The sequence below is a fragment of the Cetorhinus maximus genome, chromosome 14 (assembly GCF_964194155.1).
Source record: "Cetorhinus maximus chromosome 14, sCetMax3.hap1.1, whole genome shotgun sequence".
NCBI classification, from domain to species: Eukaryota; Metazoa; Chordata; class Chondrichthyes; order Lamniformes; family Cetorhinidae; genus Cetorhinus; species Cetorhinus maximus.
In genome coordinates, this window is record NC_135892.1 from 90,981,866 (window position 1) to 90,998,484 (window position 16,619).

A 16,619-nucleotide genomic window follows, 5' to 3' on the forward strand; every position below is an offset into this window, starting at 1 on the left:
CTGCATTTAAGGGGTAAGCTAAATAAGCACATGAGGAAAAAAGGAATAGAAGGATATGCTGATCAGGTTTGATGAAGTAGGTGGGAGCAGACTCATGAGAAGCACAAAGCCAGAAATAGATCAATTAGACCAAATGGCCTGTTTCTTTGCTGTATACGTGACAATACTGTTGTGTCAAATTTGGGGACATAAGTCTCAAAAATAGTATGTAGCATGTAAAGACGTGCATGAAAAAGTATCTCCAATCCTAGGTTTATGGTAAAATTCCATTATCACATTTAGTTACTCAAAGAATTTATTATTAATAATTACAACCACTTTGGAACTTATTAAATGTATGAAAATGTATTAATATCAGGAGTTTATGTATGTTGTCATGTTTGTGTGATAATGGTGCCTCAGGAGAGGTGGTGTGGAAGGAAGAACTGGCATTGGCAACTGGCAAGGAAATATACTAGATTAAAAGCAGAATAATGAGATTTGCTGTGGAAGAATGACTGAGATCGGTGCCAACGGTCCATTAAACCACAAGGTCATTATTTTGTTGTTGATCTAAGTTATGAAATATTAGCTGGTGTATGGCTGATGTATTTTATGATATGAAATAAGATTTTGCTATTTGTGATTTCTGTCTGACAGACTGTTGGGAAGGGCTCACTGTGGTGTGTAGACCCACAGTACAGGCCAAACCTCATTCAGGCTCTAATGAAGACTCCATATTATTCAACAACACAAGTCTTCTACACACCACCTGCCTCGCCTCCAAGGTAAGCATATAATTCACATCAACTTTCTCATACTTTTTTTCACAGGAAAACTTACAATCTGCCTAGTATTGGGGATAATGCTTTTATTTTAAAACGCAGCTTTTGTGACTTCTCATAAGGGACTCCCAAGTGAATTATATATGCCAAGAAGATACTGAGTTGAATGTCTGCTGAAATGGGGATTCTGGATCATCCAGAAGTTACTAACTGATTTGTACTAAGTTATCTTATCTCAGTTAGCGCAGTGGTTTAAGAACATAAGAAATCAGAGCAGTAGCAGACCATGATTGAATTATACAATCATGGCTGATCTTCAGCCTGACCTCCACTCTCCTGTCTGCTTCTCAAATCCTTTGATTCCCTGAGAAACCAAAAGTATGTCAATCGCAGCCCTAAATATACTCAACAATGGAGCATCCACAACCCGCTGGGAAGAGAATTGCAAAGATTCCCAATTCTTGGGGTGAAGAAGTTTCTCCTCATCTCAGTCCTAAATGATCTACCTCTTTTCCTGAGACTCTGCCCCCATGCTCTAGACAACCAGGCAAAGACCATCTCTAACAAGAGAGAATCCAACCATTTCCCCATGACATTTAAATGGCATTACCATCGCTGAATCCCCCACTATTAACATCCTGGGAATTACTATTGACTAGAAACTGAACTGGAACAGCCATATAAATACTGTGGCTACAAGTGCAGGCTAGGAATTCTGCGGTGAGTAACTCACCTTAACTCACCTCCTGACTCCCCAAAGCCTGTCTACCATCTAGAAGGCTCAAGTCAGCAATGTGATGGAATACTCTCCATATGCCTGGATGAGCGCAGCTCCAACAGTACTCAAGAAATTGAACACCATCCAGCTCACTTGGCATCCCATCCACCACCTTCAACATTCACTCCCTCTTCCACCACCGACATACAGTGGCAGCAGTGTGTCCATTTGCAAGATACACTGCAGCAACTGACCAAGACTGCTTCAACACCACATTCCAAACCCATGACTTCTACTACCTAGAAGGACAAAGGCAACAGATGTATGGGAACACCACCACCTGCAAGTTCCCCTCCAAGTCACATGCCATCTTGATTTGGAACTATTTCCCTTTTCCTACCTATGTCATTGGTCCCGATGTGGAGAATGACCTCTGGCAGTTCACCCTCCCCCAAAAGAATGTCCTGCAGCTGCTCTGTGACATCCTTGACCCTGGCACCAGGGAGGTAACATACCATCCTGCAGTCATGTCTATGGCCACAGAAATGCCTGTTTGCTCCCTGAACTATGGAATCCCCTACTACTATAGCACTTCCACTCTTCCCTTCCTGTGCAGTTGAGCCACCTGTGGTGCCACAGACTCTTGCTGCAGTCCTCCGAGGAACCATCTCACTCACCAGTAATCAAATTGGAAAAGCAGTTAGAGAGCGAGATAGCCTCAGGGGATTCCTACACTACCTGCCTGTTTCTCAGGATACTCTGGCGGTTACCCATTCCCTCTCTGCCTCTGTACTTCATGGCTGCAGTGTGACCACCTTTCTAAACGTGCTATCGACGTAATCCTCAGCCTTGTGGATGCACCACAATGACTCGAGCCACTGCTCAAGCTCCACAACTCAGCTCAAATTTCTGCAGCTGGTGACGCTTCCTGCAGATGTAGTCATCGAGCACACTTTGTGCCTGCACGACTTCCCACATCACGTAAGATGTACATTCCACATGGCCGAGCTACAGTGACATAACTTATACTTTATATAAAGCATTTACTACAGTATTTACTAATTTATTTAAATTATTATCTTAATTTAGAATAATTCTTATGTATACTACAATTTACTGTGTTTATCTCAGTCTTGCCCCTTCTCGCGCTATTTTAACTCCCGACTCCGTTCTTGGTCTCGCCCCTTTTTGCGCTCTTTTAACTCTCCGGCTCCGCTCTCAGTCTCACTCCTTTTCGCGCCCTTTTAACTTTCTGACTCCGTTCTTAGTCTCACCCCTTTCCGTGCTTCTTTCACTCTCCGTCTCATCCCTTGTCACTCTCTCTTAGCTCTCCATCTCCGCTCTCAGTCTTGTCCCTTCTCACGCTCTTTTAACTCTCCAGCTCTGCTCTCAGCAAGTTGTTTATTTTTCATTCCTCAGCTTTTTTTTAAAATTCATGTTTAACGTCATACCAAACCGTATCTTTCTGAAATTTGCTCATTGGCCCCTTGAGTGTGAAAAAAATTGAAATGTCGCCTTCTCCACCACCCCCCCCCCCCCCCACCCCCTCAATGTGAAATGGACGGGAAAGAGCACCAAGGTGTTTTAAGGCAGTGATTGATTTCACTTCATCAGGACACAAAAATCATGGTAAATGAGCCAGTTGTCATGTTACTATGGGAACACATTGGGGGAAAATTGTTTATATTATGTTATGTTGCTTGGTAACTAATCATATGTATGGCATACTGGAATAATCATACTTTTAAACATCTTGTCTGAAAGACTGACCCAATGAGACCTCACTGACTGCACCCTCCAAATATGGAAATTGTAAGAGAATTTTTTTCACCCTGCAAAGGACAGGGCATTTCCATTAAAAGGTATACTATTCATTATCAACAGTTATGGTCATTTAGATATGCTGTTTGATGTGCACTGCATCAGGAATGTGATAGATGGGTGTGGTTGAAAGGTCATTCTTCTGCTGCTTAACAAAGAAATACGTGGCTCAGACAGTGATTCATTCAAACACAACTTCTCAGAATTCAAGGTCTGCTGTTCCATGCACTCTCCCCACCAACCCTAATGGAAAATTGGAGGAGGCAGGATTATGGATAACTGTCTGGTTTAGTTATTTATGGGTGGGGGTGGGGGCAGATGAACTTAAACCTATTATGATTGTAGATCAATTCAAAAGGCGTTCTTTTCATCTTACAAACTTTTTAGTGCTCTCTGATGACTTATTGCAGTACAGAGCTTTACTGAGCAGGAAACAGTGCTGGGTTAGCCAGTATCAGCTGGCTCAGAAGTTTTAGTATTGGCCTGACCTAGAGGTCTGTGTTCCTGATCCTGATAATTATCGAATATCCCCTGCTGGAGAATGTGTGTTTGTGGATATTGGCTGAGGGTCTGTTGGTCTAATTTGCATTGTTCTCTCATGATAAAATAGCTTGTTAAAGAGAATTGCCTAGGTTCATACATCAAGAACAGCTGCATGTGTCGGAGGGCTGTCCTTGTCTTTAGAACTTTATCCCAGCAGCAATTACTTGCCAGCAACCACAGGAGAGTAAGGGAAAATGTCAGATGACATTTCATTGTAAACTCAGTATTAGTTTTATACTATCAATTTCCATTAAAGAATAAACAAATACTTCCATGTAGTCAGACACCAATCTCATCTAAGGCAATACTGCATGATGGTGAAGATCACTATTTCAATGAGAGAAAAAATGGCAAGGATAGATGATCCTTGCTGCTGTTGTATACTTCCTAGTAACTGGTGTAGAAGAGCAAGTCATCTATGAATAGGTTGCATGGCTGTTCTCTCATCAATGGCTAGGAACTTACTTAAAAAAATATATATACATATATTATTTTTAAACATATGTAAGATAAATGACTAACTTTAAACCATGGTCTAAAGTTTTTCAGGAGAGGTTAGAAGGAATGCTGACTATGTGGAGATTGCTATGGTGATTGTATTGCATCAATATTTCCTGTCTTGACATGTTACTTAAGGGATTTTTAAATATTCCTAACTGTTTCAAGCCAAGCATTTCACTAAAATACTTTATTTTTCCACTTTTCTCTTCCTGCTCCAGATATGCTGCCTTTTCATGTGTTGAGTTTGTAGCTTTCTCTTATCAGTTCAGGTATGCGGACACCAAGTGGCCCTGCTGCTGTCTGGTTAAGATCAGCTAACTTAGCCAGACTGGGAATTGAACCTGTGATGTTCTAGCTCTGTATAGTACAATCCTGTACTAGGTAATATTGGAGTTTTGTGTCCAATTCTGGGTACCGTGCTTTAGGAAAGATATGAAACCCTTATAGAAGGTGCAGAAAGGATTTATTAGAATGGTTCCAGCAAAGAGGGACTTCAGTTATGTGGATAGATTGGAGAAGCTTGAGTTCTTTTCCTCAGAGGAGAGATGGTTGAGAGGAGATTTGATGTAGGTGTTCAAAATCATGAGAAGTCTAAACAAAGAAGATGGAGAGAAACTGTTCCTGTTGGCAGAAGGATTGAGAGCCAGAGGACACAGATTTGAGGTGATTGCCTTTGGTTCTTTGGGCAATGAGATAAAACTTCTTTTCGTGGAGTGGTTATGATCTGCAATGCACTGTCTGAAAGGATAGTGGCGGCAGATTCTATTGTGGCTTCCAAAAGGGAATTAGGGGGAAAAAAAATCAGGGCTACGGGGAAAGAGCAGGGGAGAGGAACTAGCTGGATTAGTCTTGCAGAAAGCCAGCACTGATAGGCCTGCCAAATGGTCTCTTCTGTGTTGTAGCCATTCTATGATTTTACGATCGTGTATTTACAAACAGAGTTTACATGGAAGGTACAACATGAAAACAGATCATTCGCCCAATCGAGTTTTGGGGAGTCGGACGTGCTTGTTTCTAATAAAGTAAAATGCTGGAGCCTAGAGCAGTGACCAAAAATCAGCAGAACAAATAGGGCTGTCCTTTACTTGCGAGGACAGATCATCTAACTACTTCTCTATCATCATTAATCACTGACATCACCCAATCCCTATCTTCTAGCTTAGTCCTTACATTTTTCAAAATCTCATTCTGCAGAAAATTACTTTTACCTTTTAACCAGCCCATCACCAACTTTCTTTCTAAAGTCTCATAAGTGTTTTCTCACCTGTTGAAGGCCTGCCAATTAGGTTTTTTACTCCACCCACAACACTTAAGACCACGCTGACCAAAATCAACAGCACCACGTAGTGTGACTGCAATTCAGTCTCACTGTCCTTCCTGATCGGTTTGATCTGTACCAACCCCAGGTTTCTGTGCGTATCCTTAGTTCTTCTGACAATGACCTACTCATTGGTCCTTGCTCCCTTTGTTCCATCATCAGTGGCCATTCATTCAACCACAATTCCTCTCCCTGAACGCCCTTCCTTAGTATTTCACCATGCCATATCTTCCCTCTGCCTTCAATAGCCTCCATCAACCATTTTTTCGTGACTTTTTCCCTCCTGCAAACCCTCTGTCCTTTCCTCTGTATTCTGTCACTATCCTCAAAGTACTTTAAAGAGCAATGATGTTTCTCATTACATAATGAATACTATATAAATGCAATGGGTGTGGTTAAATATTGAGGCTGGATTACAGCCCCTTGTCATGGTGTCATGTATTAGAAAAGTCCAAAATAATAGAGGACCAAAGGCACTTTGGGACAGCTGAGTGTTTTACTGAATTTCTTGCTTTAGTCTGTAGGCTGAAAAATGCATATATATACAGTTGTATTAGACATTGCAATAAAAAAGTGAATTGCAGGTAATCCAACTATAGTCATCCCTGTATAATAGGAGCAGAGGGTTATTTTGTAAAATCATTCATGTTTCGTTGTAGTTCAGTATCAGTGTTACCTGGTTTTGAGCTTACAAGTCCAACAGGTCTTTTGGTAGTTCTTACATGGAACAACACAATGAGATTTATCCAGCAGGAAGCAGTAAACAAACTTTCTAACTGAAAGGAGCAGTTTTTAAAATAACTGCTATTAGCTGTTTTCTGATAGTTACGTTTCTGATCTCCCTATGCATCTTGAGTACCAAAAATCAAATACCTCCAGTAAAGAGGTGGGCCGATTGCACAACCAACCTACTGTCTAATTTTACCTTGCACCTTTCCCTTGTTTTGGCAGGTTCTTCTCTATCTACTGTAGCTGATTATATTGCTCATACTTGTATTCAAACATTAAGAATGGCCATTGCAGGAGGTAGCAGAGAAAGGCTAGTGGCTGTGGAAGTCAATGCCTTCAGGATGGGGAATGAATATAACGTACATTTGGTGCTGGAACTAGCATGTTATGACACACCTTGGAGTGGTTGACATAGGTTATCTTGTGAACCTTTACAGGGTGAATCAAATCATCTCAACTTGAGTTTCCAGGTATTTCCCAACAGCATTGAAAATGGGTTGAAAGCAGGTGTCTGTTCCTTTTGACTGTAACCGCATAGGGGCTATAGAATCACGGTTTATAAAAATGCAGAAAATAGTGAAAAGCACTAATTATCTAGTGAAGACTTCGGTTTAAACAGTCTTAGTTAAGTGAAGGTAGAGCAGAGAAATGCCATCATGATCATCTGATTAGTTTGTTACGTTCCTACATATTTGCCAGATTTAGTTCTTTTTCTCTGCTTATCTTAGTTGATCTTAGCTACAACTTGGATTCTACAACTATAATTGGTGTCGCTGTACCATGGAAAGGAAAACAGCCAGGGCTTCCATTCATCAGCAGCCAATGACTACTGCTGGAAAGTGTGCGTGTGTGTGGATATCCAATGAGCAAAAAATTGGGCTCATTTATGATTTCCCCCATCATCAAACAGCTTGTCAACATTCATTATCTAGTCTCATACATGAAGAGTGGCCACATGGGCAATAGTACTTGTGAAACTGCAACTCAGCAAGAATCAGCACCATCAGGAAACTGCTGGGGTCATTTTAAAGTCTGTTTGTTTTCTTTAAAAACCTTCTATTGATGTTTCTTTCAGTGCATCACCACCTCCTCATCACCTCACAGCAACATCACCACAGCTCCAAGGCTGCCTTCAGAAAGGTGAGTATACCTTTTTTAGGTTATCGGGGTAGGCAGGAATGTGGGGTTGAAGTTACATTCAGATCAGCCATAATCTTGTTGAATGGCGGAGCGGGCTCGAGGGACCGAGTAGCCTACTCCTGCTCCTAATTCGTATGTTCGAATGTTTTTAAATGTATGTACTTTGATAAACAGATTGCAAGCTGAAGTGAACAACAAATATAATCACTCCTCCATTGGAAATACTTCTTGGCTATTTTAAAAGTAGTGATTATATAAAATGACTGACAAATTTCTAATTTAAAAATATGAATGAAAATGTTCTGAAATTTCCCCACTGTATACTTTAAGTCGTTTCTGACGTGATAAATTGCCATTTAACTGAATCAGCTCTCCAAAAAATGAGAAAAGCTTCGATTTTGCTTTTCCTTGCCAACTTTCTAACCTTCTGTCTTGAAGACACCGACTCCTTATGGAGTACAGTTCTATGAGCCTCCAATAGCATATTGAGCTTTGACACCAAGGACAGATAAGTTACTTAACTGCAGGGATAAAAACAAAAAACTACTACGGATGCTGGAAATCCAAAACAAAAACAAAAACAGAATTACCTGGATGGTCACTCACATAATGGCCCACACAGGCACAATTCCAGCAGGGGGTCACTGAATAGTGATTTGGAGTTGAAACCTTTGCAAGTATTATCTGTTGCCCTCTCTGACCTAGAATGTTAAACCAGTTTGGTGTCCTACTGCAGCCCTGGCTGAGCCTAAGTAATTTGGTTCAGATCAGGGCCTTGGTAGTCTGGAAGGCTTAGCTACTCACCAGGTAAACTTGATAAGACATCGAGGAGGGTGCAGGGAGGGGGGGGGTGGTAGTGGAGGGGGGAGGCACTCAAAAGTAAAACTGCCACACTGGATTAGCAAAGTATTAGAGAATTCATTTTTTTTTTGGAACCACTTGTACTGGGAAGAGGTTCGACAAAATGCAAGGCTGCTGGTGTTCTGCAATTCTACCTGTTTACATTGGAGGATGGATGTCACAGCAATAGTGATAACAATAGAACAAATAGGCATGTGCAAGATCATGCATGCTTATGGCTAATGGTACAAAAGTTGCAATCCATGATGTATGTTGATTAATTGATTTCAGCCAGAACATTAATGGGTCCAGTGTTCTTGGACCAGAGAAGGAAAATTGGTCAGAGTTCAGAATTTCTGTCCAGCAATCCTCCTTGAAAAGTTTATTTGTCTTAACATTGGATGAAGAGGATCTAGGCCTTGGCTTTGATTTCCTACATTGGGGGGGAAGGAATTTATGCCAAATAAATGGATGAGTGGCTCTGGCCACATACCTCCACCAGAGAAAAAACATCTACAATTTACTGCAGCTATTTTTAAAAATTTTCCTGCCCATACTAATCAGTGATTAACCTGCATTTATTATTGCTTCTTTTCATCTTCCTGTCCTGAAGACATATCTTTTAGGTATAGTTCCAAGTATGAATTTTTCAATTCTTCACTCAAGTAATTCATATGTTCGTATGTATATTCGTAAGTAGCTATTCTTCATCTGAGTATAGGTGATCTGTTGGCAGATTCATTAACAGCATAATTGAGCCCAATTCTGGCATACCACACACATGTACTGACTAACAAGTGTCACTGGATAGTGACAAGGAACAAAAGTCTATGTTGATTTCCCCGCCCCAGCCTCCCCACCACCAACCTTTTTCCTACCCTGGCCAAATGTGGCAACCCAATTCTGCCCCAGTTAGGAACAGCTAGCTCAGCACAGAATGAGAATAGAACTTTGGACATTCTGGGTTATATAATTCATTTACACAGATCCTTTGCCAATTAATGCATTGAGAAGATGACTGAAACCTTTTAATATCAATGTAAACAAGTAACAATATCCTGCATTTTGCCAGAATGGTCATGCATTTCCATCCCAGATTGGGGTTTGCACTGTACTGTGTGGAAACTGTATGTAAATATCCTTTTCACTTCTGGCAGCACAAGAACTGTTGTGTCTAGAATTTCTATGCTCATACTTGTAACTATGACTACCAAAGCTTAGCACTATAATTGGCTGTTGGCAGCTGACTAAAATCTGGCCAGTTACAGTAGGTTGTTCATAATTTATATTACTGCTCTCCCAGGAGAATAGAACTATTATGTTATTGACTTAGCAGTGAAGAGACTTGATTGCAGGTTTTGGCATTTCTACATTCCTCTGTCAAGCTAGGGCTGGTTATGTACCTGAAGGTTGATATAAAGTCGATTTGTTTATGATCATTTGAACTTTCATATTCTATTGTTAGGGTCGGATATCGATGCTGCCACTGCAATGATGTTGCTGAATTCGTCTCCAGAGCAAAGACTGCCTCAGTGTAAGCCTTTCTTTTTTATTTCCCTTTATGCCCCAACAGATTGTGCTAATAAGGCTATAATACCCTTTTCTGTGGTCAAAGTGAGGACATTTAATTGAAAATGTAGAAAAATGTCTTGTCGTTGCTGCAAAGTGAATCAAGGCAACAGTTTTCGTAGTTGCTCTTTTTCTTATTCCAAATTTTCTGCTCATCTCCCCTGAAGCTTCCAACTCCATAAAAGGTTACAGTATAGAAGGAATCACATCTTGTCTGTGCCAACTCTTGACTAGAGAAATCGAAAACTAATCCCATACTCTCCTCAAAGCCTTATATTTTCCACTGTTTCAAATATCTATCCAATTTTCACTTAAAAGATGTAATGAGCTATGTCTCGAGCATTACCTGTGGCTAAGCAATGCTCTTTGTAAATATTTCTGCTAAATACTCCTCACTCTCTAATAAATTTAAATTAATGATGGCCTCATCACTGACTCTTCAATGAAAGTAAACATTCCTTCCCTCTTCAGTCTACCAGAATTTTGCTTCATTTTAAAAAAAAAAACTTCTTGTCTTAGCTTTCCATTTTCATTGGAAAAACTTCTAGGGCAGAATTTGCCATTTGACATGCAGGGGCGGGACCTGCACATTGACGAACAAAATGATGCGTGGTGACATCGGGTGAGCGTCCCAACGTCATCATGCACCATCACGATATTTCAGTGGGCGGGCGCATGATGATCTCCGTTGCGCACCCGCCATTAATTAACGAGCCACTTAAGGTCCTTGAGGCTCCAACTGACGAGGATTTTGTGGCACCTGTGCAATCTTTGGCTCATCGCAGGGGTGCAAAGGGCAGGTGGGTAGCAGAAATTTGTATGAACCTCATCCACGAGCGGGAGAAGAGGGGGTTGCGATTCTACAGATTTAAAACTTATTGTACAAAAGTTACTGAAACTTGTCTGTGTGAGCTGGAAAAGTTCAAAATGCATACCAGCTGATTGGACTGGACTCATAACCTTCAGATCAGCACTTTGCAGTGAGGATTTGTTTTGGGGCCTGTAGGTTTCAGGAAGCCTCCCTGAGCCTGGGAACGGGACGTGATCTCTCCACTGAAGGCACCTCCTCTGAAGAGGAAGGGAGGGCTAGAAGGAGGAGGAGGAGGAGGCCAGGGGTGCACATTCAGCCTCCAGGAGAGCCACCTTTGGGAGGACAGGCGCAGACACAAGGAGTGCAGGGCCAAGAGGTAGTCCAAGGTGGAAGGGGCCGCAGAAGACGTCATTATCCTGCTGCAAGGGTATACAGGCGGCGAAGCAGCGACCTCAATATGTCTGAGGTGCAATGCCGAAGGAGGCTCCGTCTGTTAAGGGGGACAGTCAACTCTATCTGTCAGATGATTGGGCCAGAGATCTCAGCTAACTGTGGGTGGACACCCCATGCCTGCGGCTCTAAAGGTTACAGCTGCCCTCAACTTCTATGCCTCTGGCTCTTTCCAGGGGTCGGTGGATGATCTTTGCTGTGTCTCCCAATCAGCTGTCCACACTTGTGTCAAGCAGGTTACAAATGCTCTGTTCAGGAGTGCATTGACCTTCATCCATTATCGCTGAGACGAGGCTAGCCAGACAGAGTGAGCCAGAGGCTTCGCGGCCATTGCTGGCTTCCCCCGTGTCCAGGGTGCAATAGACTGCACACATGTGGCCATCAAGGTGCCAGCAGGTGAGCCCGGTGCCTTCGTCAACAGGAAGGGCTTCCACTCCATGAACGTGCAGATAGTGTGTGAAACAAAAACAGAATTACCTGGAAAAACTCAGCAGGTCTGGCAGCATCGGTGGAGAAGAAATCAGTTAACGTTTCGAGTCTTCATGACCCTTCGGCAGAACCATGAAGACTCGAAACGTTAACTGATTTCTTCTCCACCGATGCTGCCAGACCTGCTGAGTTTTTCCAGGTAATTCTGTTTTTGTTTTGGATTTCCAGCATCCGCAGTAGCTTTTAGCTTTTTGTTTTTAGATAGTGTGTGATCATAGGATGCAGATTCTACAAGTCTGTGCAAGGTTCCCAGGCAGCTCCCAAGATGCCTACATCCTCAAACACTCACAGGTTCCGGGGCTCTTCAGTGCTCCAGCCCGGCTAAATGGATAGCTGCTGGGTGACAAGGGCTATCCCCTCAGAAGGTGGCTCATGACGCCTCTCCACCATCCAAGAACAGAAGCTGAGCAGCAGTACAATAGAAGTCACGCCTCCACAAGGGCTCTGGTGAAGAGAGCCATCGGTCTTCTCAAAATGCGCTTCCAATACCTGGACCATTCTGGGGGCGCACTCCAGTACCCCCCAGATCGAGTGTCCCTGATAGTAGTTGCATGCTGCGCTCTCCACAATCTTGCGCTGCAAAGTGGGGATGCTGTGGATGAAGAAGATGTAGACGGAGTGGCTGCAGCTGAACACAATAAGTCCAGCAGTGAGTCCGAAGATGAGCACACACACGGAAATACTGAGGGAGCAGACACTGACCCGGGCATACTACAGGGAGGCAGGGACACCCGGGACGCTCTAATCCAAGGAACCTTCAGCTAGCATAGCACATATGGACCTCCAACACAAGCCCAGGCTGCAGCCTAATAGTGGAGACATTAGTGCCAAATCTGTCAGGATAGGAGCATTGACGATGGGCCCAATCAATAAATGTCAATGACACACAAATCACTCATAACATCTCAGGAATCCATCCACCTGCCCAAGAAAAGAGGCACCCCGAGCCATATTAGATTATCTTAATTTAATGCTTTCACAAAAGTCTCTTCACATAATACAAATAAAATGGTGTTGCACTGCAAACACAATCAGAAGGAACTCATAGGGGGGCCAACAAAAAACCACCAGTGATGAACCCAGGGTGTGCCTAAGGTGCCTTCATTTTACATTTGCGGGTACAACGTCTTTGTGGTGCCCCCTCGCTGGCACTGGCATCTGAGACAGCCTGCTCTCTCTGATGTCCTGTTGGCCTCAATGACCTTGGCGGACGTCCTCTGGTCAGTGGAGCCTGTGCTTGCCCGGCCTGGGAGGGAACTTCCAGCTCAACAGCTGGCCTCTTCCCAGTCGACGCAGCCTCACTGGGTGCCGTGGTCACTGGCAGAGGGGTGGAGGAGCTGACAGCCTCATCCGGAGTGCCCTGAGAGGCGCCAACAAAGACGACAGGCAGCTGCTCCGCCGACGTGAGGTCCGTTCGGCCCTCCCTGCTCACCGTAGATGGATGGGCACCAAGGTGGGAGACTTGATGCCCAAACCACTGCCCACACGGGCGCTGACCGCCTGAGGTCAATGGCGCTGTGAGGGATTGCAGGTCCGATGCAACCCCAGGAACCCTTGATCCTGTCCCTGGAGCTGCCTATCCTTGAGAGTCGCCACTCTTTCTGTGGAGGAAGCTTGGCACTCATGCATGAGGGTCAATGCATTGGCTATGGTCTGCGTGGGCTCCTCTACCACTGACACCAAGCCAAGCACAGCCTCATGTATCTCCACCAGATGGTCCTGCACACCTGGCCGCATCTCATGAGTTGGCTGCATCGCGGACGACTCCAGATGAGCCTCTGGAGTCGTCCGCCATGGGCACTCTCTGTCTCCGCCAGCTGCTCCAGCGACTGTGAAGTGCCCTCACCGGTGTGCCCCAGGACACTAGCCGAGGATCTGATGCTTGCCGGGGTGCCAGTATCTGCGCTGGTATCTGCCTGGCAGAGATGGTGTGACGCTTGTGATGTTGGAACTTCATGGCCCTCAGGTGTCAGAGGGGGCCCCTGCTGCTCCGGGCCCCAGCACTGCTGATGCTGAAAGGACGAGTAAGGAAATTCGATCAGTTAGTGTGCGGACAACGTCAATGCACATGCCTGTCCCCCAGATCATCATGCGCTCATCATTCCACACGCAATGGGCAAGCCATGTTGGTGACGTCACTCACGCAACAATCAGCACTGCCATGGCTGTTGGGAGACTACTGGTGACATGAGTCCGCCGCCGCCCTCCCACACGCGTTGTCCCCGGGAGCCACGAAACACGCTGGGCGGGCCTTAATTGGCCCGCCCACGTAAAATGGCAGCGTGGACCCGCTCTGCCCCCAGCCAGATGGAAAATTCTGTCCGTAGTATCTCAAGTTGCTTTTCGTTGCAACATTTTCTCACCCTGACATCATCCTGGTAAATCTATATTGTGTGGTCCCTATGGCTTTGATATCCTTTGATGTCCTAATTGTGCAGCCAAAAGTGCACATAATACTTTAACTGTGGCCTAGCCAATGATTTATATAAATTTATCTTTACCTCTTTACTTTTGTATGATCTGCCCCTATTTATCAACCTGGAGTCACCCTGGTGACTATGGCTTTACTTACCTGTATGTACTTTCAGAAAATACTATTTTTAAACCTCTACATCTTTGCCAAAACCTCAGTGTCTTTCCATTGAGTGTATTCTCTCATTCCTTGTTTTGTCTCCCATGGTTGGCTTTGAGGTTTTTAAAATTTTAACTTCTCACCCAAATTGTGTATTAAAATTCACCCCATAGCCTCTGTCACATACTTACCAACTGAGCCATGGGAGAAAGACCCTGTCATATTTTTAAGAATGCAAACTAAATCCACAAAATTCAGTTGCAGCTCTCTTGTAGAATTCGACACTCTGTCTGTGATGACCCCATGTTCCAGAGATCGAAGATTACTTTAAGTAATTTGACTGAAACACTAAATAAAGAACCAATAAAGAAACTTAAGTGCCAGCATCAATTGCCTCAGCTTGCTGGTGTTGTTCTGCAGCAATAGAGATTGGAGAAAACCAATAAACTAGTAAAACAGTAAAAACAGTTATGTCGTTTAAAAAAAAAAGGCTGAATTACAAACCCATTCTTCTGACAATGAAGCTAATCAGCTCCCTGAACTTTTAAGTAAGAATATTTTTCAGACAAAGTGATTGGGAAAAGCCCTTCCAAACTCAGAGAACTGGTTCCTTCCATTCATCTTCAGTAAGTGATTATCATCATGTCTCCACTTTTTCTTGTTTTGTCAGGCGGGCCATCTCAGCAATACAGTCCAACGCTGAGCCGAAAACGGAGTCACAAACGTGCATTTTCGAAGCTTGCCCCCATTATGGTGAAAATGTCTGAAGCCACATGCAGAACAAGGTAAAGTAATGTTCAGTTTGCTGCTGTATAGTAACTTATCCATCTCTAATGTCCTTGAGTCTGAAGGTGGTGGAAGATTACCTCACTTGAAAAGAAAATCTATGGACTCAGTGATTAATTTCACCCACATGGAACAGAGCAAGCAGGAAGGTCTCTGGCCTCACCCCGATTTCTGGGGAGGCAGCTACCTTCAGCCAGACCAGCAGTTGGGATACTACAGTTGACCTTGCTGTTTGAGAGAGAGATAAAATTAGTTTGTGGTACTAGGTTGTTCTAGTGTTGTAGATTAAAACTGTATTCAAGGAAATTAATTGTTTCATGGAGTAATTTGGAAATCGGGTTACAGGACAGACCTGGGTACTAAGCCTAAGATATCTTGTGTTGTTGTTGGAGAGGGGTGATATTTTTCAGTTACTGATTAGCTCAACAAAATGGGGGCAGATCTTTATGTCTTCTTCAGCCATTCATTGCCTGCCTAGACTGCTTTTAACTTAGTCGTTTGTAAGGTTCAATGCTAGCAGATTGTTGGGCAAAGTGATTTTATATACTTGCCAAATGATCACAAATTTCAATAAAATTGTTTTGATTGCTTTGATGCTGAAAGCACAATTTTCTGCAGTCTTTGTTCATATCTCAGTTCTCTGACACCAGGGACGGAATTTTTCCCTCATCGGGTGGGCATGCGCCCGACCTGAATGGGAGTAAAATAGTGTGTGATGATGTCGGTCAAGCATCCTGACATCATCGCACACCTGCACGATATTCTGGTCGTGGCACGAGTGGGGATCGGCAGCACGCCCACTGACAAGTAAGAGGGCTGTCAAGCCAATTAATTAATTTAATTTAATTTTTCCCTAGCTGGGGGGCAGGCAAATAGGCCAAACGGCCTTTGCATTTTTTGCGAAACCTCAGCCATGGGCGGGATGAGATTTCGACCAGTGATTTTAAAAAAAGTACAAACTTTTAAAACTCTTTTTTAACATGTCCCTGCTCATGTGACAGAATCACATGAGGAGACGTTTTCCCTATCTTTGAATTCTTTATTTTTAAATGTTAAAAATCTTTAGCTCCCTGAGGCAGTTCTGTGCTTTCAGGGACCTTTCACTGAGCGCACCCGTGTGCATGCGCTGACTTCCATGCTCGCCCTCCTCCCCCCTTTAACCCAGGCAGGGCTGAGTGTTTCAGTGTGCGATTCATGCTGGCTGGCCTTTAATTAGCCAGCCAGCATGAAATCATGGTTGGGGCCTGATTGCAGGTGGCGGTTGGTTTCGCAGCCACTCCTGGCCACACCCTCCCGACAAGGTAAAAATCCTGCCCTAGGAATCAGTCTTTTGTCTCTTTTCTGGACTATAAATGCTATCAAACAAAATTTGATGTCAAGCCAGATCATGAAATATTAGGACAGGTCTGCTTGGTCAAAGAGGTAGGTTTTAAAGAGTGTCTTAAAGGAAGAGTGAAAGAGAGAGGGAGGTGAGCGTGGGTGGGGATATGTGGTGGGAGTGGCTTAGGGAAGGAATTCCAGACCCTAGGGTACAACAGTAAGATGATCAAAATCAAGAATATGAGAGA

The 16,619-nt window shown here is 43.7% G+C and overlaps 1 protein-coding gene and 1 long non-coding RNA gene across 4 annotated transcripts in view; one reads left to right on the top strand and one right to left on the bottom strand.

Moving 5' to 3' along the window:
• Positions 1 to 16,619, top strand: part of LOC144689820 (forkhead box protein N2-like) — a 67,754-nt gene that overhangs the window by 41,081 nt on the left and 10,054 nt on the right. For both annotated transcript variants that reach the window (XM_078557226.1, XM_078557225.1), the window contains exons 4-7: positions 640 to 767; positions 7,470 to 7,534; positions 9,840 to 9,908; positions 14,936 to 15,050. In XM_078557226.1, coding sequence (XP_078413352.1) covers positions 640 to 767; positions 7,470 to 7,534; positions 9,840 to 9,908; positions 14,936 to 15,050 — 377 coding nt within the window. The remainder of the gene's footprint in view (positions 1 to 639; positions 768 to 7,469; positions 7,535 to 9,839; positions 9,909 to 14,935; positions 15,051 to 16,619) is intronic.
• Positions 1 to 16,619, bottom strand: part of LOC144689822 (uncharacterized) — a 102,940-nt gene that overhangs the window by 39,417 nt on the left and 46,904 nt on the right. The window lies entirely within an intron of this gene.